General features: G+C 24.8%; 2 protein-coding genes across 3 annotated transcripts; both read right to left on the bottom strand.

Annotated features, from left to right (window-relative positions):
- Nucleotides 1-7,292: 7,292 nt before the first annotated feature.
- Nucleotides 7,293-15,057, bottom strand: LOC132916922 (protein takeout-like). 2 transcript variants are annotated; one of them, XM_060977376.1, is made up of 7 exons: nt 14,959-15,057; nt 14,676-14,882; nt 13,375-13,467; nt 9,037-9,190; nt 8,375-8,511; nt 7,614-7,763; nt 7,293-7,539 (listed from the first exon to the last, which is right to left on the bottom strand). In XM_060977376.1, the coding sequence occupies exons 2-7, from the start codon at nt 14,776-14,778 to the stop codon at nt 7,391-7,393; spliced, it is 786 nt and encodes a 261-aa protein (XP_060833359.1). In that variant the 5' UTR covers nt 14,779-14,882; nt 14,959-15,057; the 3' UTR covers nt 7,293-7,390. The 2 variants fall into 2 exon arrangements, with proteins under 2 accessions (XP_060833359.1, XP_060833360.1); XM_060977377.1 differs by lacking the exon at nt 14,959-15,057 and having other exon boundaries at nt 14,676-14,941.
- Nucleotides 15,058-20,494: 5,437 nt separating this feature from the next.
- LOC132916923 (protein takeout-like) lies at nt 20,495-24,329 on the bottom strand. The gene is made up of 6 exons (XM_060977378.1): nt 24,139-24,329; nt 21,623-21,715; nt 21,416-21,563; nt 21,211-21,347; nt 20,981-21,130; nt 20,495-20,796 (listed from the first exon to the last, which is right to left on the bottom strand). Exons 1-6 carry the CDS (start codon nt 24,221-24,223, stop codon nt 20,645-20,647), a joined length of 765 nt encoding a protein of 254 aa, XP_060833361.1. The 5' UTR covers nt 24,224-24,329; the 3' UTR covers nt 20,495-20,644.
- Between the last annotated feature and the right edge of the window lie 1,914 nt (nt 24,330-26,243).

Below are 26,243 nucleotides of genomic sequence, written 5' to 3'. Positions count from 1 at the left end.
TACGAAAATTGTATTCTTACTAAATATTTTATTTACGAATAATTACGTTACATATAGCTGCAGAGATAATACAGGTAATATTGTGTCGGTTAGAGGCATGTCAACTATTCTTTCAATAATACGATTAGTAAAAATATATATTATTAAATTCTGTTCATATGTTAATTAAAACAATGATAGGTAATATTACATTTACATATTATCATAATGACATAATGATATAAAGAGTCTAATGTACAGAATTTTCATGATCTGTTGTCGTTCATTTTTTTTTATCTTTCAGTGTTTTGGCGTTAAATCATGATCGGCTCATTTAAAAATTATATAATTTAGCGATTAAAATAAGAAAAAAACTTATTCCAACGACATTATAATAGTTATTGTTACAAAAATTAAAAACGCAAATATATCTCCACCAAACTTACAGTACTACGATGTGGCACACACGACTATGGGTTTTTTCGAATGTGATAACGGCGATTGCGGTGACACCGCACGTTATAACCGTCACATTACACTATGCGTATTATTCTTGAGAAATTAATTAAACAATAATTTATTATTCTGTTGATTCGTTTTTGAACAAACTTCAATGTGGTAATTATAATCTTTGGCAGTAGCGTGCCTAAGAATTTTCAATAGAAGAAAAAGTTATCTTACGAGTTACGAGTAATCATAATATACATTTCAGTATTTCACTATTTCAGCGAATTGTGCGAGCAGAACCAAAGACGCAAATAGCGAGTACCTATTTAGGTGTTATAAAGTGTTATACCGTTGTTATAGTTTATAACCGTATGTCCATATGGACAGGAAATAAGTTAAAAGACTTGTATCATTTATTCCGTGCTTAAAACTGAGATGAGATGAACTAAAAAATGTATATGAGTACATTTTATATCTTAGTAAGTATATGCTGTTTGTGTTGAATACATAAGTCAGTTTTCCACGTAGCGACGTAGCGTCAGATAGTCAGCCGACCATGTTCGATGTCTCGTATCTAATCGATTTAGGGAAAACGTATTGATAAGCAGTTGCTGATTACTGATTTAATGATTAAACACAACTACACAAGTTTACTAATATATGTAGGTACTAGTGGTATTTTTTGCAACATTGTTTAATTTTGATTGGATAGGGGAAGTAGGTATTAGTATTAAATATTATGTATTATTAGTACAATTAATAATATAAAGGTAAAAGGTCATTTAAAAATGTATTATAAATGGGCATAACCTCAAATCTCTTTCTCTTGAGGTAATTCCGCTGACTAATATGGTGGCTAAGTTGAAGGAACGTTCAAAATGTGATATATAGTCAGTTGTTGAATGTTGATATAACGACCTTTGATGACCGGGTGAAACGATGGTTTCTATTTTCTTTTCCACCAAAGGTTATATTACAACTTCTACAAAAAAAAAAAATAATAATAATAACATATTATGTTAGTTTTTTAGAGCTCCTTTATATTATATCCCACATTTTTATTATTTCATCGCAGCCTGAACTCGTTATCGTTCAATCCATTTTTTAAGTAATTAAAAAAAGAGATACAATTAGAATAAATATTCTAAAAACTATACTAAACACACTAGGTACTTAATACCAGTTTTCTACAAAATTGATTTTGTTTTTTTTTTTTTTTTTAATTAAGAAAGGATAATCAACCGTAGGAAGTATTATTTATTATAGACATGATATACAATTATGAAAATATAGAATAAATCAATATACTCTGGTTCTGTTTGAATTGTTTATGATTCAAAAAACGATGCAGGTTTCTATTAAAAACAAAGACGTTTGTTCGACATAGCACATTCTTTAAGTAGTATAAAAATCAAAGTTTACGATGAAAAAATGATTCTTAAGTATATATAAAAATTTTAATAAACGAAATTTGAAATTTGAATAGATACATTTATTGTTAAATAAAAAATAGGAGTTAAGCATGTTTGGTTAATTATCCTGTGTGTATAAATTATATTGTTTAGATATACTATACCGAATGGTCTGAATGAATATGCTTATTAAATTACATTCACATTATTATTATATATTAATTATATTCAGTATTACATCGCTTACACCGCGATAGCCAATAAGTATAATTTATATGAACAGTTGTTGTCATCACTAACCCAAACATTAAAGTTGGATAATTGATGCTATTCAATATTCAATAATCACTATTGTTTTGGTTTTGTGTAAATAATAAATATATTATTGTTTTAAAATCAAAAAGCATACATTTTATGTATATTAATTGCTATAAAGAAAACGAACTAAAAAATATTTTTTTGAGAGGCTAATCCTCCCATCATCAACTTACAATGGGCACTTCTTGATCTCGGACATGGTCAGATTTTACGAAGTTACATTAATGATGATTTAGTGCTGTTCTCTACCGATAAACATTGCAACCATAATAGTTCATAGACAATACGATAGATGATGGTCATACTAAGTATTCACGCAATTTGAATGCAAACGTATTTGGTATCCTTGAGATTTAAATCACACAATAAATAATAACTAGGGAACGGATTTAAATGCAAATTGCATTTTTTTCCGATTTCCGAAAACATTGCTTTCTATAAGCACATAGTTCATTTCATACATGAAGGAATTAAAAATTGTAACTTTTATTTTGCATTTTTTTACATTTTTAGTGCATTTTTTAATGTGTTTAAGTCATTTTTATACAGGTATTGATAAAATTCGATAAAAATTAACCAGCACCTGATGATTATACAGTGCCATTATGAAACATAAGGTGAAAGTATAACACTATAACGAGTATATCTTATCTAAATTGAATATTCATTTTTTGAAAATAATTTTCAGAGTGAAAAGAAGATAGGAGAACTAGAAGATGATGAAAATGATACGAATAATTAATACCTAAGAATAAAAATGTATATACCTAATTAAATACATTTATTCAATGTTAAAAATAATTTTAAGGGCATTTTTTTAGTGCATTTTTAAAAAAAATCTTGTTATGAGTGAATTAAATTGTATTTTTTAAGGCATTTTTCTACCTCATTTTTTGTGTTTTTTAGAGAATTTAAATTCGTTCCCTAATAATAACTAATCAGTGGTGTAACTTGTAATATAGATACGTATTTTAATAGGATTTCAATTAGGTTTTAGGGTATTTAATGACACACACTTTTAATTTCCGAATTCTATTACTCGTATATACAGTCATGACTGAGTTGTATAATGAAATATTTTTGTCAAAATTATAATATTTACTATTTAAGTCAATGCAAATAAGCATTATACAGATATTTGTTTTGTCAGTAGAACCATAATTATTATCATGCCCGAGTATATTTTAGAACCCAAAGTAGTGCAATTTACATAATAATTATGTATGAATTATTATGGTGGTTTTATTGTTTCTTATATATGGTTCGTGTCCTAAAATTTAGACGATTGGTCCCTTACGGTCCTTACGTTTTAAAAATGTATATTGTATATCTTATTTATAGTGTATTTTAAATTATTAATGGATAATATATTAATTTTACTAGCAAGCCCGGATTAAGAATCGATTGGGCCTAAGGATACCATACATTTAATGGGCTCTCTTAAAATTTCAAAACAATTGTATCACTATATTTTAAACTTTTAAAGACTGTATATTATTGTATAATTTTGTACAAAACAAAAAATATGTATATAAAGTTTTATAAATTAATAATTATGTAATCATTACCTACACATATAACATATTAATATATATATATAACGCTATATTTGTTACTAAAAAATTATAGCTTAAATTTTTTTACCTTGCTTTTTCTTTTGCAAATTGTTGTATTTAGTTTTATTGAAATCAATCAATTGCAAAATATCATTTTCTAAATACAATGTCATTATAATGATGTTAAATTTTCTTTAGTCTGGCTATTATTTCATATTTATTTTTTAGTTTTGTTAACTTGGAAAACGCTCTTTCAGCCGAATAATTGGTCACTGGGATAGTTAATTATAATCTAAGAGCAATTAAAATATTTTGGAATATACCTACTTCATGCAATGATTTTTTCTAAAATAAATGTATTATTATGTATGGTTACTTATGTGAATAGATCAATAAGAATACATAATATCAATTATTAATATGTATACGTTATCAATTATTAGGATATCAATTTATTATTTATTATCATTTAGTAATTTTTGTAATATAAAATTAAGAACATTTTTATTTTATAATTATTAATTACCTACTAAATATATATTTTTTAAACTATTTTAAACGCCATTGAAAAAATATATTTTGGAGATAAAGACATGGGCCCTCAAAATCAATGGGCCCGCGACCGTGCCCCTCCCCCCTTAATCGGAGCTTAATTACTTTAATTACTAGATGTATTATTTAATTTTCGGAGTAAAAATAATCTATCTTTCTATGGCTTTCCAGTTTGATTTAGTTTATATATATAATACAAGCACGATTACAATGATAAATATTATAGCTAGATTTATACTTCATAATTCTAAACACATTTTTTATGCAAACATATATCGGACATAGATGACAGATTATTACTTGAAAGCCAATGTAAATTCAATATCGTTAAGATTGGTTTTCGTCTTTCCGTGTTCACATCAAACATATGTCCAGAATTAAGAAAGCAAATCATAAAAGTAAATTATTATAATAATTTCGTTCACAAGTACATTTTTGATTTTAAGATTATTATTATTATTTTAAGTATAAAATTAAATAATACAATTTGATATGCTATGTTAGTATTAGTTATAAATTATAATAGTAATACCAAGGTGGATATATATATATATATGAAACCACCTTGAGTAATACATTACTATAAAAATAATGTGTTATACCAATGGCAAATAAAATTGGTTGAGAAAATAAACTGTTCTATAAATTCGAGTCTCAAGAAATGTATTGAAAAGATCTTGTAGTTTTTGAGTCTGTGGAGGACAAATAGAGAAATATTTATTTTTAGATATTATAATATTGAAATATTGTAATAGAATGTTCGCAAAATTATTGCTGCATAATATATAGAAAACTATATGGAAACCATAAATTGATAATTAATTAAATTTACAATTGATTAATTTTAAGATTAATTTCTACTGTAAATTATGTGATTATGTAAAATATTAATTTCATACCTGTATGTAAATATGCAATTTTATATTAAATTAGATGTAAATGAAATAATTTTTTTTTCAAGTCAAGTAACATTGTCGTCTGTGGAAAAATTAACGATTTAATAAAATTATAAAATAAAAATAATTTTAAGAAACATTCGCATGAATTTCCATATTTTATCAAAGCGATGTTATAATTATAATTCTTAACACGTGCTGATTACTAATATCTACATAATTATACTTGGCTACCTACGTAATTAATCTGTTTTTGTAATCATAAATAAGTACTATAACAATTTACTAACTAACTACGTATCAAATTGACAGTATATATTATTATAAAACTCTTTGATTAATGATAGTATCATAATTATTTCCATGTTTTTGATTTTGAAATGGTGAATAATTATAATTTATAAATAACTTACTTATGGAGTTTATAATGTACTTATTTTTTTAATGGGTAATGAAAATAAATATATTTATAATACAATATTGTAAACAAAAAACGTGTTGTGAAACTATAACAAGACACTCAACGCACTTTAGATTTTAAAATTGTTATTATAAATAGCCAAATAACGCGTTTAATGGACTATTATGGCAAGTACCTATAAATATTATTATAATTAAGATTCAATAGCCAATTGCAGATTGAGAAAATAGTCTAAATCATCTATGAGACCCGAATTGTATTAGGACTCAAGCATTAGTGATCTTATAGGTTCCTTTTATAATTTAATTTTAAAACTGAATCGTCTGTAGTATTTATTAGGTAGAATATATTAACTATTATTATTATTAATTATAGCTATATAATTCATAACTGGTATTATACCATGTACTTGATGAATGATAATGGGAAACATATAGTATATAAATTATAATACAATTTCACCTAGTATACTTTTAAATTAGGTAGTATGGTTTTCTGTTTCTTATTTGGCTGCAAAGTATTTTATATACAATACCGCGTATTCATGCAATTTTAATTAATTTACTTTTAAGCACAATGAAGAAATCTTTATTTTTGTTTTTTATTTTTTTAACTTGATTAAAATTATTAGATTTTGAAATATTCTAAATTTAAATAGTTTACCAAACCATAATTCGTGTTTCATAATATTACGTAGTAGATAGTACACAAAAACAATTAATTGTAAATAAAAATTTAAATGTAAATTTTTATTTTTGAAAAACAATAATGCATTTGGTAATTTTGAAATTTAAACGATAATGTTAATGACTACGCATGATTGAAACCTCCACCTTCATCAAACCTTCACCAATCTGAAGACTGCAGTTATTACATTAATTAGGATCATTAAATTATTTTACACATTGTTTTTGAAAACATGTTTTATAGTTAACATTCTTAAACTCAAATTCTCAGAACCTAAATCACTTTCAAAAAAATTAGTGTCTCAGTAGATAATTAATATACAATAGTATAATTATGTTTGTATGTAATTGCTCAAAAGAAGAATATTTAAATTAATTATTTAATCTCTGGTATATGTTTATGTAGATGTAGAAAGATTGAGGAGTTTAATGAGTCATAACTCATAAATATTATTAATCGTTATTGAAGTTAAATTGCTGCCTATAGGTTTATTTCAATTTCTTCTTAAAAGATATTAATTAAACCATTGATTAGTATAACTCATCGATTCTTTATCAAAGATATTTTATTTAACAAAATGTATAATTTGAATTTTTGTTTAAAATAAGTTATACAAAATTTAGTATATTTATAATTGTTTTTTTACGTAAATCGAAAAACTAATCTTAGTGTACCTTTACTTTATTATTTAATACTATTTACAACATAATGTCTTAAGTTTAAATTTAAATTACTATTAGAGTTGTGTTTGCGAAACACTTTTTATATTTTATGTATTTATATATTTTGTAATTTTTAACTTTATGTTTTCCCCCTATTTGTACATAAATGTTATCATAAATATATATTTTTTGATTGTATTAAAACAAGTATTTAATGAGTACGAATTTTTAGGTCGTTATTTCTATGTATAAATACAATTATATATATATTTATTAAAGTATTTTATATTCGTATTAGGTAAAAATAAATGATTTATTTACAATTTCTCTCATTTATTGAGATATTTATAATACTTATAAAATATAGAACAACCATAACAAATTTAATAAATAAATAAATAAATAAATAAATGCAACTATTATAACACAAAAAGAATTTAGAAATAGAACAGTATTTCATTTAGTTGAATATTTTACTATATGGTACTTTGTGGAAAAACTGACTAGTGACTGACTGAAATGCCATCCCTAATGCTGATTCAAATGCAGGTTGAAGGTCCTTCAAAATTTCTCTCCAATTTTGATTCATGAACATGTTCATGTTACTTCCTAAACATGATTATTTTATAAATAAATGACAATTTTATTATTTAAACATGCACAAAATAAAATGTTTTATTGACCTAATACTCGATCTCCATTAAACAAATTATCTAGTTGTATATAAAGTCTTGATGTACTAAATTTTAATTCCATAGATTCTAATTCCATGTATTCATCACCTCTTCTCGTAACTGGTTTACCATTTGTGTTAATTGATACTTTCAATCCAGCTAAAATTTAAGATTAATTAATTTGATTTAATTACATTTATTGCTGTAACAAGTTTGCGCCCGCTTTATTCTTTTTACCTGCGAAAACCGCAACACGATTGTGCTCCATGAAAATATAGGTATTGTTCTTTTAAAAATTTTCCTGTACACTATTTAAAAATATTAATACACGGCAAAATAATCATTTGTGTTTTTCCAATGCATATAAAATAAAGACATAGAATTTTAAAAATCGAGGCATCCTATAAAGTATAAACTATCATGTAATAACTGAGTATTTAATTTAAAGTACGTATAAAGGTGTATGTAGTTTTTTATATATTAATATTTTGAAATAGTGTATTGAGTTACTTATATCATAATATGAACCAATTTTCAACAAATCAAACATTTTATTTTTGTTTTCAGACCCAAATTTATAAAAATGGGAAGGAAATTGTTAAAAGCACCAACGCCTATAATATGTTATAATGTCATAGGGCGCAATTGCAGTGTTGTTTTATATGTTTAGATAAAGTGGTAAAAGGAGCGCAATCGGTTACAGCGTAAATGTATCCAGTTTAATTGTTTGATTATAACTTATAATGTATAACAATAATCAACGAACATACCTAAGGTTAAATTACTTCTTCCTTCACCTGTTATTGGTAGAATTATAATTTTTCCTTGTATATTATACATGCCTTCGAGTACAAGTGGTTCATCAAAATCGGCTTTGAGATTAAATGTATAATTATTTATACTTGATCTGTAAATGCGCAAAAACACATTCATATACTATTACTATTAGTTTTATAATTCAACGTTTTAAAAAAAACGGGGAATTTGATTTCATCATTGAGTAGGTCACTGTGATATAGGTGTATAATTAAATTTGATGGCTGATCAGACTAAATTTCTTAGTATATTTTATTACATATTTATTAAATTGCTATTAGTAATACAGATGGTTGAGTTTATTTTTTAACAACAAATTTAATAATAGCATACATTATAAAATAATTACAATAATATTATTTCATGTAATAGTAGTATAGCTGTTATTGGCGCACCTATAATTTAATATAAACGTATTGTAGAATTATGTGAATAGGCTTACTACATATAAATAACTTGAAATTTATCTAAATATGTTGAAAAGTAGAAAATCGAAGAATTTTTACTGTTCCTAAAGGTGACGTCAGACACACACACAAATGAAAAAATCATCGCTCCAATCAGAATCTACGCGTTTTAGGTAAGGAACAAATTTATGAAAGTTTTTATAACTTACTTCATTGATGTTAACTTAATAGAACCAATATTATGTATATAAAGATCCTTGAAGCTTAGTTTGATGTCTAAGGGTCCATTAGATGTACCTTGGTTTATATCCATATGCGATATTATTAAAGGATCAATTGGTATTAGCCCCAAACTTGGAACTCCTAAAAAAAAAATTTAAATCTTTTTACCTTTGTTACATCATATCTATATTTGAAATAGTTATTTCATCTAGAGAGTAAAAATTTTATTAATAATTCAAATATTTCTGTATTATAATGTTGTAGTTTGCTGCTTTAAAATTGTGTTTTTTATTTTTAGTTAGTAAAATATATAAAGTTAATATCAAATTAATTTTACAAACGTTTATGATGTGTTTTCTAGTTTCGATGTTTATTTATAAGTATCATATCTAACAGACAACATAGATTTAAGTAATTTTCGGTATAATATATATATATTTAAATATGCTTATTTAACTAAAACTTAAGTTATTTTAGATTTTAGATTTATTAAATTTTGACCAAAGCAAATTAATTGCTTTAAAAGTTCTATGAACCAGATATTTCTTCAATTTAATATTTTTAAGACGTAATTTTTTTGAGAAAATGTACTATAATTTTTTCTATGCGTGAGCAAAAACTATCAACATTTTAAGAATTTTCAAGAATTCTCATTAAAATAGAGTTTTAATTTAACTGTACTTAGATCAGTTTTTGAATGTGATAATTTATTATTGCTTTCTTATTTAATAATAATAACACACCAATAAGTGTATACTATCTCGCGGCGAGGTGAGCAAACGTGATGAGTGTCCTTATACCAGGTTTCTGAATCCTGTCTGATTAAATATATATTAATGGCTGCATCCGAATTGCATGCCGTGTACCCACAAGTTTATTTATCATGCACAATACACTTATGTGCACAATTTCAAATTTATTTTTTATATATTTTATAATAGCATGTTTTATACTCTCCAAGTCCTAATATTTTTCAATTAGTCGGTATCTTAAAATAAGTACAATGTTATATATATATATATGAAAATAGACGTCAGGAAATATTAGATAAAGAAAAATGTATAAGTTCAGTGATGACAGAATTTAAAAATAATGAAATAAATAAAATTAAATATGTAGAAAAGTTGGCATACTAATATGCTAATAGTAAAATAATACTTTTTCAAATTTCTATTATTTGACGTTGAATATTTAAATATAGACAATATTGTTATAAGTATTTTGTTATTAATATTATTGTTTTTTGATTTACTATTATATTGTAACGTAATTTTTCAGTGTAATTTAGGCACCTAAATAATTTTAAACTATTCTCTCTTTATTATTAACTGTTTTACAAAATGTTATTATTATTATATATTTTCTATATTGACATATTTTGTTATTATAAACTATCATTTTTATAATATTATTATTATAATCGTAAGTTTATACTTATACTATATTAGTTTATTGTATATTGTCAAAAAAACCACCAAATTTTATAATAATATTATTTATTTGAAATTTCGTATAAAAATGTAAAATACATTCACTTGATTACCTTAAACTACAATAGTTTTATTTAATATTCACAGTGTCATCTTCAATTCGGTAAAATGTTTATTCGAGTATACAAATATTTCAATATAAAAACTAATCAGTTTCAATGCATGCGTTTTTAAAAAAAAAAAAAATAGAAAAATCAAAAATAAAGTTTAAGTTGTGCACATAAGTGCATTATAAATAAATTTAAACTTGTACGTACACCGCATACAATTTGGATAAACCTCTCTAAGAGGTGGTATGTAATTGGAAATTCCAACATTTTTTTGGCATGCAATTGGGATGCACCGAATATTATATATATTTAATATTTGTTTTATTGTACATATAAAAAATAATTGTATAAATACAAATAAAATATCTTCATTATCTACATTAATTATAAATTATGTTTTAATATTATAAATGTATACTTGTATTTTAAATGCTTTATTATTATACTAATTGTACGTCCTTATATTAATTTCATGGACAAACAATAGGCTCGTACTACAATATACACGTTTATCGTTATTTTTAAAATGCATAATAACTATACATAAAGACACCTTACAAGTACTATGAAAGAAAATCATAAAAAAAACGTTTAGAGGTAGAAATATTATTATATTACATTTGTTACAAATTATATTATAAATATTTTAATTGATTCGTATTGAGATTCTATATAATGATGATATATGATCAGAATGTAGCCATCTGAATGTATATAGGAACTACAAAATGGTTTGGAAATTTCAACTGAAATTAGTATCCTGTATTACAAACACTATAATATGTATTGTTATTATATTGGTATGTTAAATACTTGTTATGCTGTACCATCCAAGCGGAAATACATGATTACCACTATTGTCTATATTATTAACGAGTGCCTATAGGTAATTTGTTCGGTGAGTCAAATATGTGATTTGATTATAATTTAGGCTATTGGGATATTTAAATATTATCCTCTTCATAATTTAACAATTGAAAATATTTAAATACAATTTTTTATACTGCTTATGGTTACAATATTTAAGTTTTTATCAGAGTTACACGTCATTATTAGAACTTAGTAATAACATGAATATCGCTGGACATTTTTATTCATGGTCAAGTTCAAAACACAAACATCTTTGTAATTTATTAGTTTATTACCATGCGTATTTTAACCCGTAGCTCACACTGCAAATTTTCGGTAGAAGAGCGGGTAGAAGGGCTGAAATCGGTGATAAAGTTATTCCGCCCACATTACGTTAACGGGCACCATACTAATGTCATCACGTACCCGTATTAAATCTTCCGGCGTTCAAGGCTATAAAAAATGTCATATTGATTGCTATCAGTGCGGTCGAGAGTCTAGGTTCAAGGGCTTATAAAAAAAACGTTTCTTTGATAAGTATCTCAATGTTCTTAAATTGTCGAAAATTATGAAAAATATTCATAATTTAGGTTTATAATAACAGAACATCCGAAACCTGCAGTATGGAATTTAAATCATTATCCGAGTTATTATCAATCTGTTTACTTCAAATTGCATCTGGAATTATGCTTAAAAAACTGTGTTGAACATATTCCAATTCTATGGTCAAACAATGACTAATGTTGACGCAAGTTATTGAAAATTTTTTTGCATTATTATGCTGAGCGAATTCTATAACGCAAGGTAAATTTTTTAAGGACGTACAGAAGAGAGAACATGGAAAAAATATTAGTATACTGATAAATTTTTTAATTTAAGTTTGAAACGTGGCTAAATTTTGTATATTTTTTAATATACATAAAAATTGAATTAAATTTAAAGGTACGATAGGTACATGCATATTAAATATATTTAGTTAAAACATTAGCAGTAATATGCAGTAATATGTTGTGTAGTATTTATTTTTTTCCTTTAATTTTATATAATTCATTCATATATTATATTATATTTTATTAATTTCATATAACAATAGTTGAACTTTGATACCAAATTTATTTTTATTTATTCTGTTTTTGTATAATTGGATAAGTAACGGAATGAATAATGATGTCGTTGGACGTAAAATATAATAATTATTAAATAAGTATTAGTTGTTATAGGTCTTTGAAAATTTTTTAAATACACATATTTTTATTTTATTTATTTCAATTTATAGATTTTGTATAATATATAAATATAATCTTGCATTATAATTATAAATTAAGATAATATTACATTTGTATAATAATATAATACTTTATTATAATTTATGTATACAATAAATTGTTTTTTAATGAATTCTGATAGTTCAGTGCCTACTTTTCACTTGAAACTACTTTAGTTGTAACAAATTATGTATTTTATCGATACTTTTATAAATTTAATATCTATCTAATATCTAAATACAACACGTTGAAATAAAATAAGCAATATCTTTTAAATTCACTAACGCATATATCAAACAACCACTAACATAAAAAAAACTGCTACCTATACAAAAATATGTAATGATGTGTTCGATCTGTAACACATACAACTACGTATTTGTTGTCTAGATTGACTTATACACCGTTGTAAAAGTGATGAAAATAACAAAATATAATTTATTGTTTTGCGTGAACAGCAAACATTATTTTATGTGCGGTAAATTTTTGTTTTTCGACGGGATAAAAACGCACGTTTTAAAAAACATAGAAAACAATATTATATATTGTTGTTTTCATAACGTTTACAGTTACATAGTAAAAACAATGAATAATGTTACCATAATGATTTATTATTATATATCGTATATGTTAATATTAAACGAGGATTGTAGGTAGTAATTTTGACTCACCTTTGACTAAATGTGGTACTGCTGTTTGGAGGGCTTGTTGAATGCACGCATTGACGCCGGGGTCATCTTTTTTGCACGCTACGAATCCTTTGGCTGAAAACAATAACAATCACGGACAGTCGTTGAAAATTCAAAATATGTTCGAGACAGATCGAATGACAGCGTTGTCTTAGAAAGGAATTATTTATGTATATACTTTAGACGAAGTTAAGGGTAAGTAAGGTATAGCTGTAGCCTGTAGCCGGAGATACTCGATTGCGTCCAAACAGTCATTGATTCGCAAAATAACTTACCGACGAATAAATAAATTAAATGTAGGTAATACAAATATGATTTTATGGTATTTTATATTTAACACAAGCATAAACTTTTAAATACTAGAAAATTATCAATACAGTCAACTATTATAATAGTATAATTTTTTAAAGTTTAATTGCATTTTTTATGGAATAAATTAATAGCATATAAAAGTGTTAAGGATTAGGCACGTTTGGTAAAGTTTTAAAATTGAAAAAAATGAAATGTACTTGGATCCGAAGTAAAAAATAATGAATTGAATTTCGTATGAAAACTTTATGTTGTTAGAATATTTGTGACGAGTATGCTAGCTCATCGTACAAATGTGTTGTATTAATTTTATGTCAAAATACATAAGACACAATCAGGATATTTATTTAGTTTAATAACCACTGAAAACAGTATTTTCTACCTAATTTTGTACAGGTCACAATCGGGATTTAAAAAAAAGAAAAAAGTCACGTTGGTAGATGAACGACTAAGGGGCGTCATTTCAGAATTTTGTGTGGAATCCAAAAAACATTTACTTATAGTTAACCATAATCAGTGCCGCTCGAAAAGTAGGTCATTTCAGGTTTGAAAATCATTATTAGACATAACTAAATTTTAATAATTAATCATTTTTCTTTAATACAAATAAAAACAAGTAAAGGTCTATAAAATGGAAAAAAGTTATTATTTTGATTTTCAATTAAACGCGGTTAAGCAAAAATTAATTTAAAATATTAACGTTTTAAAGTATATTACATTTTCAATAAATATATCTATAACTCCGGATAATTGATATTAAAAAACAAAATGATCACTTTTATCATTAAACATATTGTCTGAAACCACACGAAAACGTTATTTTAAGTATTAGAAAAGCATATTTTATCAATTTCAATAAGAAAATATATGCGTAGGACATAAAGAACATCATCTACATGGGATGCAAATAATGCACACCCTTGCATCCCGCAAATGATGCCCATGCCCAGGTTCAGGACGTATGTTCAACTTACGTAATTTGACAACGGATGCGGCGGATCGTGTCGTTTTGGAAATCGCGTACACCAGACAGCACAGGACGACCAGAACGGCGTCACGTCTCATCATAGTCGTCATACTCGTGATATTGTATATTATGGTGTTTGTCGGGCCGAATTATATTAAAAAGTAACGTTCGACGGCAAACTTGGATCTACTGATGCCCGACCGTCGACAGCGATCTGTTATATATATGTACACACAAATATATATAATAGAGTATACTTTCGATTTTTCGAGTAGGTAATATATACCCACCAACGCCGAATGCGTGTGTCTGTCATTATCGGCGTGCACGTCTTGACCTTATGAGTTACAAAAAAAGTATTGTGTTTCATTGTCACGGGTACGACACCCGACAGTCCGGTTCTGGTATAATGATGATTATTATTTCAATTCGGCTGGGTGACTTCTGAAATTGGACAACTAAAGATATAACATGTCCAGGAAGACGGACATTTGGATGAAAAAATATAATTAATCATATTCTTAATATCATCATACCATTATATTTTCATCACATGGTTTCGTGTATGCCATCATGGCTGTATACAATTATTGAAAATGCTTTATTTCTATAGCAAATGAAATATCTCTTTTTATATACCCTTTTGAAAAGTGTTCGTATAATTTGCGTCCATCAACAATGTACACTATTAAAAAATGTAATGGTAATCAGTATTTGCAATAATAGTGTTCAGTAAAAATAACTATAATATGCTTGGTAAACTGCAGGTATTATGCGTTTATTATAGGACGTAAATTTGTAAAATGAGTGTTATAATTAAATACTTCCTTATTATACCTACAACATTAGCCATAAGTAACTTTACTCTTTATCATTAAGTACTTTAGAACAATTTAAAATTATCTGATTATATACTTATAATAATATTTATTTTTATTTTCAGAGAATAAAATAAATAACTCATATTTTAATTTGATTGTAACTAGACACTAGTTAACATCCAGTAGTCAGTAAACATAATTATATATAATTTTATTTATAATTATTAATTATATATGATAATATTTTAACAACTGCAGCGCATTGAGGAAATTATTTCACATTTAGTTGGGATTTTTTAATTTATGCGAATAAAAATAAAAAACAAAAATTATTTAAAACTAGACTATTTATAAGTATTTGGTTTTATTACAATTTTCATTTTGTTTTTAAAATGTTATATTTAATATTTTAACACTTAAAAAGTATTCAAGTACACATACTGTATAAATACCTATAAGTAAAATATAAATAAATGGGTATAATATAAATTTTTTTAGTAAATACAATTAATTAAAATATTACAATTCCGTTTATTTAATTATTTGTTTATTACAAAAATATGCAATGCAAAATATGTATAATGTATATACCCTATTTTACTCATTTATATCGAATAAATACTACGCATGGACTGAGTAAAATAAGGTTAGTGTACTTTGTGTACATACTTTATTGTCTGAAATAAATATATTTACATGATATATTACTGAACATAAAATGCAGAATATTAATTAGATACATTAGTACCTACATTTTATAGTTATATACTTATTTCTAATATTTTGTTTATGTTTTTATTATTATTAGTTTAAATAAAGATTATTATAACCTAAAAGAATGCTAATGAAAATAATTTATCGAACTTTTATTTATTACTAAATAATATAATTTATATTATATATACAATATATAAGTATTAGTTAATTGGAATGTTTGTTATTTGTTAACCCTTGTCTATACCTTTTTACCGTTATTTGCAAAAAGTCAAACATTTGTATAAATTAAAAAAAAAAAAATGATTACTCGTAGTTATGCCTTATATATTTGACCCTAGTTGAATCGAATTGTATCTCCACATCACGTGACTTTTACTAAATATACTTACTACTGCTGTTATATAATATGCAATGTTAGCACATGTCTATCACTATCATTATCCTGTTTAAAATAAAATAGGCAATCATTAAATTCAAATAAAAATATTAAAATTAAAAAAGGAGAAAGTAGATAACCGGTTTGCTATAGAGTAGCTGGTGCCGTTGCATATTAGAAACGTATCTAAATGATGATGGTCTATCAATTAATATTATTAGGTATTTTTTTATTTTTATGATATATTTATACTGCTATTACAGTATTTATTTTTTACTATTAGTAATAAAATAGCTTAAATTAATTTTATATAATATGTACACTTATTGTAAAATGGTTATGAATAGTTTCTTGGTATAAATCGGAAATACTGTAATAGTTTAAAATTAAACTAATCTATAAACGTTTTGAAAATGTCATTGAATATATAAAATATTATAATACACGTAAAAGTTTCTCGTTCTTACTATTCAGGAATACTATTTTTGAATTACAATAAAATAACTAAAATCGTAATTTTTCATTTAAATATCTAATTTTGTGCAAATTTACATTTCAAATGAGTATTAAAAAAATATGTTTATATATTTTATATTTTTTGATTTCAATATAAACTACTAATGAGAAACCTTGTGTCAGTTTTCAATTCTCGGCTAAAAAAATGGAACATCTTATACATTCTTGGATAGTTATAGATACAAAAATTTTTATAATTTAGACAAATTTTATAAAAAATTGAACTTTAAACATTAAATAAAAAAAATATTGCCAATGTATTTGAAAAAATTTATGAGTACGCGTAGTCTTAATTATGAATATTAAATTTAGTCAACATTTAAATTTAAGAAGCCCATAAAAATATTTAATAAATTACACTCATATTTTTAAAATTTTTGTAAGCAAGACTTATAAATTCATTTTAAGTATTTGTATTACATTTTATAACTTTAGTTACATGAATATTAAAAAAATCTTTGAATTGAGGATTTCAGACTACAAAATGATAGCTAGGTAGAAGCAAAATAAATTAAAGAATCATACCTTATATCTCTTTTTCAGGAAAAATATACTATGTGATTGATATTTTAATGTTGCGATCCTGTATAATTATTCTTTATTATGGATAGGTAGTAACCAAATTAAAAACGATCTGCTTAAATTTATTGTAAGACTAATATGTGCTTTAATTTCTAAAACGATAGGTTTACTAAAAAAACATAAAAATGTATTATTATTTTTTAGTTTTCTTACAGTATACTGTTAGTCATTAATTTATTAAAGTTATTGTTAAGGTAGGTTAGTAACTTTACAAGTTATACCTCCGTGCAGATTTGCCGAAGTTACGAAGTCAGGGTTTATTTCTTCTTATATTTTGAATTTTAATAACCATTAAATCATTGTTTAATTAAGATAATTTATCAAATAATTTGCACACAATTTCGATATAATATTGTGTAGTATACTTTTTAATATTTCTTATGGCGCTACTTTAAAAGTTGTCTAGATTGTGTGAAAATGATGAATTGTCAATAATTTTCAAAGTTTGTGTTTTAAGATTCTGTACATGATTGAGTTATATCTTTTCATTACCAACATTATTTTTCAATTATTAAAATGTTTTTGATTAGTTTTAGTTTTGGCGAAAAATAAATAAATATCCTTATAACCTATACCAAGAAAGACAATATAATTATAACATTAGAATTACTGAATAAGAAACACGAAGTATTTTTATATGCAACAGTCTATGAGTAGGTAAAAAATAACGAAGCTGTCGAAGATTCTATGTTTATTTTTGCTGTGAATATGTAATATATTATATTAAAATGCTGCTTATAATATTTGTTTGCCTACTTAAATGACATAATTTACTTTGTAGTCTCAGTACACGAACGAGGAAATTAAATTTAACTTTTTCGTTTATGTTTAGTGGTTTTAATAGTACGTTGTCCTTTTTGTACAAATAATCATTTGGTCATTGATCAATTAAATTATTATTAAGTATGTAGAAGTTTGATTTATCACGCGCCCTATGTATAATGTATATGTTGTGATGACTGTTTTAATACCAACATTAAAACTCATTTAGGAATTTAGCGATCAGATATAGTAGTGATACCATTGAATGAATTTAATTTATCATGCCTTGTATAATATAATTACAATCTATGTATTTTACTAATGAATCTCCAATTAGCTTGACCAATTAATAAAAATATTATTATAGTTATAGTAATATATAGTTATAGTAATATATAAAATTAAATAAGCCACAGCCAGTACTCAGTTGTATTAACTATTACTAAAAAGTACATGTTAAATTCATTATAAGTTTTAGTTATACAGTGTATGCTTACTTATAGTATGTATTAAGTAAAGGCCAAGTGGCTGATGAGACTTTGCAAAATCACATTTAAAAACACTGTGTTGCGAAGATGTTAATATTACTGAAATAATGTGCTCATCAACTAAATGTCTAAAAATAGTAAATTATAAATCATGTATAGGTACGCGTTATACAAGTTATTCGATCAATCATCTATCATTTATTTACTCTATTATGAAACTAAAAATCATACAGTTTATAATAAAACTAGCAAAATAGTATCTAAAATCGAAATCCTACTGATGATTTACAGCGATGAAAATTTTATTTACAAGAATTAGCGCAGTTAAATTCAGGATTAAAATCACGAATCCGAGATTCATCACAAGTAAATTATCTGGCAAAGTAATTCGTAACCTTCTCAGCTATAACAATTCAGAAATTTATGACAAGTGTTGAAGTTCTAACCGTTTTCATATTTATTTCATTACGTACGAATGAAAAATAAAAATGACAAAAACACGTGCTATACGTCTATTATTATACTTATGTAGTAAATTGTTGACATGTTTAAATATTATATGATAGTAAAAATAGATTATTATCAGTCTATCGTAGCACAATATATTATAAAGAATGAAAAAACCTTAGAAAAATATATTGTATTAATTACTGAAAAAAATGTCAATTACTTACTAGATTTTGTATAAGTAAAATCGGCAAACTTAAAAATAAATATATATGATAAATTATAATTTTAAACATGAATTTTAAAAAAGTAATATATTCAGCTAAATTCAACTTATTATTATTTTTTATGTGTAACTAATATTCGTATATGCTTATATTTTACAAAATTTCATCTGAATTTAACATAATATGATTATTATAGTTACCTAGCATGACCTCCGCATAAAATAATACACAGTTTTAACATTTTAAATCACGAAGATATAGCTTTGACAAATTAACAATTTCAATTATCATGATTAATTTTTTGATAACACACTATTTTATATATTTAAAATATATTACACTATCTATATATTTGTATATACTTTATAATGTATTTTGAAGAAATACTTATTTATTATTATTAATAATACTTTATTTTATTAGAAAAATAGTTTCATATATTTATTAAGTATTTACTAACTAAATATGACAATATCAATTAATCTAGTATTTCATTGACTTTAAATGTGATTTACATAATATACCTGTATGGGTATTGAATGCTGATTATTGAGTATTACTGTAATAGGTAAATATCTACAAATGTGTTATATGTAAATATTCAATTATTATTTTGGTGTATTTAGATAGCTATTGGTAAGTATATTGGATTTGTTTCATAACACAATAATACGGATTCAGTGGTTTCTAGTTTTATCAATAGTGACATATTGATATACCCGGTTGTAATATTTCGACGATCTTAGTAATACATTTTGCATAATAATCTTAATTATTATTATTATACTTCGTTTTTAAAACTTTATATTAAGACCAAAAATACGTTTTTAGCATAATGTTTAGTGTAGTTGGAATATAATAATTTTTTGATCAAAATAAAATAAAACAAATTATTATAAAAACGAGTTGACACACGTTTATTTTTTTTAACACTAACAGCAGGTAAAAAAAAAATACATATATAAAAATAATTTATCTATATATATGTATGTATATTTAATAAGTTAATAATAAAACTAAGAATCCTAATGGTCTATTCTCTATTCGATAAAAACTTGGTTATAAGGTACTCTAGAAAAGAATTGTTGTGCAACTCCAGAGAATGCGGCAGCCAAGGCGCTCTCAAAATTGGTTTGCAATTCAGCTAATATATCTTTCCAATTTTCGTTTAAGAATGTGTTCATATTGTTTCCTGTAACATTAAATATGATATTATAATCGCGTCTTGATTTACACACAGTTAATTTATTATATTGAATTTAACATTTTAACATATACGAAATACATGATTCAAATAATATGTCAATATATGTGTATTAAAAAAAAAGTACCTACTGTGGATACACAGAAATGTATGTAGAAATAAATTCACTTACCAAGAGCTTTATCTCCTTTGAACAAGTTGTCTAACTTCAAACGCATTTTGGTGGTAGTAAATGTTAATTTGATATCACTAACATCCGCGTAGGTGATTCCGTTTTTAACTACGGGATTCAAATAAACGTTTATCTTGGCTTTGAGATTGTCTGTAAAATAATAAAATAAAGCATAAAATTAACGGTTTAAATTTTAAGAACAAAAAAAAAAGAAAACTATGTATGCATACCAAGACTAATCTTGCAAAGGCCATCACCGGTGATTGGTAGAATGATAACTTTGCCTTTAATATCGTAATTTCCATCGAGTGTAATCGGTTTTTCAAAATGCACGTCCAATGTAATATTATTTTTATTCAGATCAGCACTGAAATTACAGAAAGCATTCATTGGGTTGACTTATATAAAAAAAAATAATAAGTTGTTTATTCTTACTAGATTTCATTAATTTTTACGGATCCAATGTTGGATATGTCTAAATCCCTAAAGTTGAGCTTGATGCTGACGGGTCCAGTACCTTGGTCTATTCCCAATGCCGTTATACGAAGCGGATCAATTGGGTACAATCCAAACATAGGAACACCTAAAATATATAAATAAATAAAAATGCTCAGGAATAAATCATATAACACGAATATTTACCTTTTACTAAATGAGGGATGGCTTTTCTCAGAGAATTCTTTATACATTCGTTTAACTTCGGGTCGCTTCTTTTACATTGCACAAAGTCTTTTGCTAAAATATAAATCAAAACATTTGGTTAATGTACATTGCATATAAACATACAATATACTATTATGTATTTTTTTTATAAAAGTATGGAGTCATACAGAAAGGACATATTTTACATCATATTTAATTTTGCTATACTTGGACATACCATTTTCAAACTAAAAAAGGTATCGATTAATTATAAATTATAATGTTGAATATATTTTAGATATATTTATTCAATATTGGTTAAAGCGATTTTATTTAAAAAAGAAAAAATATATTTTGTGTTGCTTAAGGAAAATCGTAGATTTTCGTATTTGAGAAAAAAAGTTTATTTATGTACAAAAACAATAGGTTAATGTCATACTATATTCATTATTAATCGGTTAAAAACGTACAAAACTGTGTAGGTATTTAATTTTAATGAAAATATTATGTGAAATGGATTACAGATTTGGATTTACAGATTACAGGTATATAATATATATTATTTGGAGGCTAAGACGAAATGGATATAGTTAGTTAAAAAAATTACTTCAATTATGTCATTTAAAAAAAAAGTTCAATGTTCTTTTTTATTATAATTTTATGAAGGAGTATTTATTTATATTTATCTTTGGTGGGTGATTATATAATCTTGAAAATGTAATAATATATTTCTAGTATTTTGTATTTAACTGTAGAGACTTTGACCTGGAGACCTTGAATCAATACACCACAATTAAAGGGGCTGAACGTCACATATAAATGTATGTCAAGACTCAAAAATATCTAAATATTAGTAACCTTGAAATACAATCCCAAATTGCGGAAATAAAATAGAAATAAATAAGAATATTTAAAAAATAGTATGATATGTTGATTATTTTAATAATAGTTTAAAAATAATATTATGACAAAATCAATACGATTATACGAGAACAATAATACAATTAAATAAAAAAAAGCTTAAGTCTTAATTTTAACAAACGATGTGGCGATAATATTTATTTTAGTTTGTTTTAATATATTTTGTTGGGGCCATAAAAAATAATAATTGTCAGATCGTTGTTTTTGTATAAAAAAATCCTATTATTTGTCTGAATAAATTAAAATGATTTGGTTGAATTAACAATTTTACATTTATATAAATATAAATACTTATAATATGTAGGCATGGTAAAAATATAATCTAATTAATTTTTTTATTTTTAATTTGGAAAAATGTTATAAATTCTATTATATTCATTTTTTTAAAATTCTATAGCTTGTGATTTCATTTAACCTTGAATAATTTTATAGGTATAATATGACAAATCTAATATAAAATTACGTTTTACAGAGTTAGCTATCGTCAATATTTCACGAAAATATTTATGTATCTTAAATAACCAGGGAATTTTTAGATAATATAAATTTTAACACGATCAAATTGAATTGTTCTGGGCTTAATCATATTATATTAAAATACAATATAACCTATAACACATATTAGTATTGTAAATACTTGTTTAACTCTCTTAATTTAGTGTATAATTCCGTTTACATGTAGTTATGTTATGCATTAGTTAAATATTTAATATGTGTATGTGGATGTAATGTATGTTCAGTAAAACCAAACCTTATTTTTACTATGGATAGATGAAAATATGTAGCTTTTATTAGACTATGGTCTAGTTTATCTAACTGTGTTGTTGTTAACATTTTAAAAATATTTATTCTAAGCGTTTAGACAAGAATTTCATAATGATAATAATCAATTACTATTTCACACGAGTGTAGTGAACAAGATTATTTTTTGCGCAATTTATGTGCGTGTATAAAACTACTGCTCGTTTTAATTTCAAAGGAGTTGTTGTTCTATGATTTAGATTTTATAGCTGAAAAAATGTAAATGATCTTGAACATATAAACCCTTTCGAAAAAATATTTTGTAATCATTACTCAATCAAACACTTCTATATTTTGTAGTAACTATTATTATAATTACTATTATTTTAAATTTTATATATTCTAAAATATAATTAAACAGCTTAAATTTCACTAGTTCTATATGTTTAAAAATTGATAGTAATTACAGTTGTACACACGTGAAATCTGTAATTGTATATTTGCAAGTATCATTGTAGACAGAAATGTAATAACTAAAATGTGATTGATTTCTGTACAAGTATAACCCATAAGCGTATCATTGAAATATTTCAACAAGATTAAAGTGTAATTATAGTCTTACAAAATAAAGAAAAAACTTACGAGTAAAATAATTTAGAATATTATCTATTGAATAACATAAGCAAGTGTAGATGTTTTTTTGGAGGTATCTAATAATTTTTTTACCAAATCAAAATACATTTTTATTTTGAAATTAATTTTTTGAGTATTCCAAAAATCTTAATTACAATAATATGTGAAAACTATTTAGATTTTCTTTTATCCGTATTAAATTTATGTTTGATTATACTCACGCAATTTAACAGTGGCTGGGGCTGCTGAAGCGATCCCAACGACGCACACAAGACAGCATGCAATTTTGATGATATTGGCCGTCATATTGTGCGTGTGTGTTTGGCGAAGTCAAAGGAAATTTCTGAATGCTCAACAAGAGGGCTATGCTTGACACAGTGCCGGTTACACATTGATCAGACGCGTGCGGTACGTCCATTTTATTGGATTCACAAAGGCATCGTCCCCTCTACCTTTTTGCCACTGTCCTCCATATTGCTACCACTCATCTACAAAGCTACCCAGAACATAGATTACCGGAAGGCAGCCAACATCGTTCGTGTGTGAACGAGTTTTTTTAGCCTTGTAACCTGCTGAATTATTATTATTATTATTGTTCTTCTTCTTATTATTATTGCTATTATCGTCATAATTTGCAACCAAATAATAACGATTATAAAATAAAAATTCCCTGGGTTCACAAAAATAAACTATTATGTGTGACATTAAGGATAATTTCATTGATTGTTTCGAATTTTCTATCGAGTGATCCTAAGTCCTAATCATTACCAATTGTGAACATGACACTCAGGTCAAGGTATATAGGTACCTAGTTAGGCATGTGATTCAATAATTTTACACATTTGTTGAAATTTTCTTTAAAGAATAATGTTAAAATGGCTTATAGAAAAATAATACAAAAATCATTGAACGATCAAAGCCGTGGTTCTCGAGTATGTTTTAAAGAATAATATAGAAGATATTTTTCCAATGGTTTATTATGTAGAAATCTGCTAGACTATATAGAAAATGAATATTATATTATTTATAATATAATTTTCAAGTTTTTAATCAATTTTATTTCATTTTTAGTCTTATTAAAATGCATTAGAAGAAAAAAAATTATTAAAACATACATACAATTTTAGTTTTAATTTATTTAAAAAATAAAATACCAAAATACTTAAACTACTTATACAAATACACTTAAAATTATTTTAATCTATTTCGATTTTATTGTACACTATAAGATTAATTTTATAAAATTATAAGTTTATTTTGAATTCTCTTTTGATACATTTTGTAATTTCGAGTATTATTACTTTAAAGTTGAGTATAAAATTAGTTTAATTCAATTTTTACTACGACTAAAACATCTCTAAAATCTTTATATATTTTTTTAATAACATTTAAAATTCAAAATATTAATAAATGTATCAATTTTTCAGATTTATATAATTTTCAGACTTAATTTTATAGCACAATATGTTATAAAACTTTTAGATTTTATTTGAATTCTATTAGTTGTTTCAAGTATTATTAACAAGGATGTATGGTTTGCAATTTAATTACAAGGTTACTCAAACATATTCATTGTTTATTAATATATTATTTAGAGAATATATTTTGCTTCCAGATTATTTTATCGAGAAATCAACATGTCAAAAAAAAAAAACACTATAGGAAACCGAGTTTTGCTAAAAATGTATCGTTGAATACTTTACGATCGAATTATTTTTTATTAAATTTATTTAATACTATTTAAGATATGCGTGGGTAGGAACAAGATAATGTGTTAAACCTTATAAGAAAATACATATGGAAAAAGTCACCCGTTGATTATACTGGTTTTAAATAATAATAATTCAGTTTTAATTGGTGAGCGAAGGGAGAATTCAGTGTTTAACTCAAAAATTCTATTTTATATTGGATATGGATATTATAATGTGATATATTATACAAAATTACGTGAACAATGCACATAGGTTATAACTATACAAGCATTAAATAAACATGACCCGTGTCAAAAGTGCACGCATTATTATAATGCTCAATAATATATATATAATATTGTGCCATAAACTTGATATGTTGTCACGACTTCAATGTGAATCGGATATATCGATGGATGATTTACCAACCATTTATTTGATGCTCAGTTTTGTATAGAAATATCGTGTCAACAGTAAACGCCGCGGAGATTATAACATAATTATTTGCTGTTGCTTTCTTTTTTTTTGCCGACCTGCCAACATGATGATATTACGTCGACGAAAACAAACGTCAACGGTCACAAGACCCAATTCGCAATTCAAAGGCGTACGCGGAAAAAAATCAGCCCTCGTAT

This window comes from Rhopalosiphum padi, chromosome 1, assembly GCF_020882245.1.
Source record: "Rhopalosiphum padi isolate XX-2018 chromosome 1, ASM2088224v1, whole genome shotgun sequence".
Lineage (NCBI taxonomy): Eukaryota > Metazoa > Arthropoda > Insecta > Hemiptera > Aphididae > Rhopalosiphum > Rhopalosiphum padi.
Note: the sequence above shows the minus strand (reverse complement) of the source record. Positions and strands in the feature narration are given on the sequence as shown.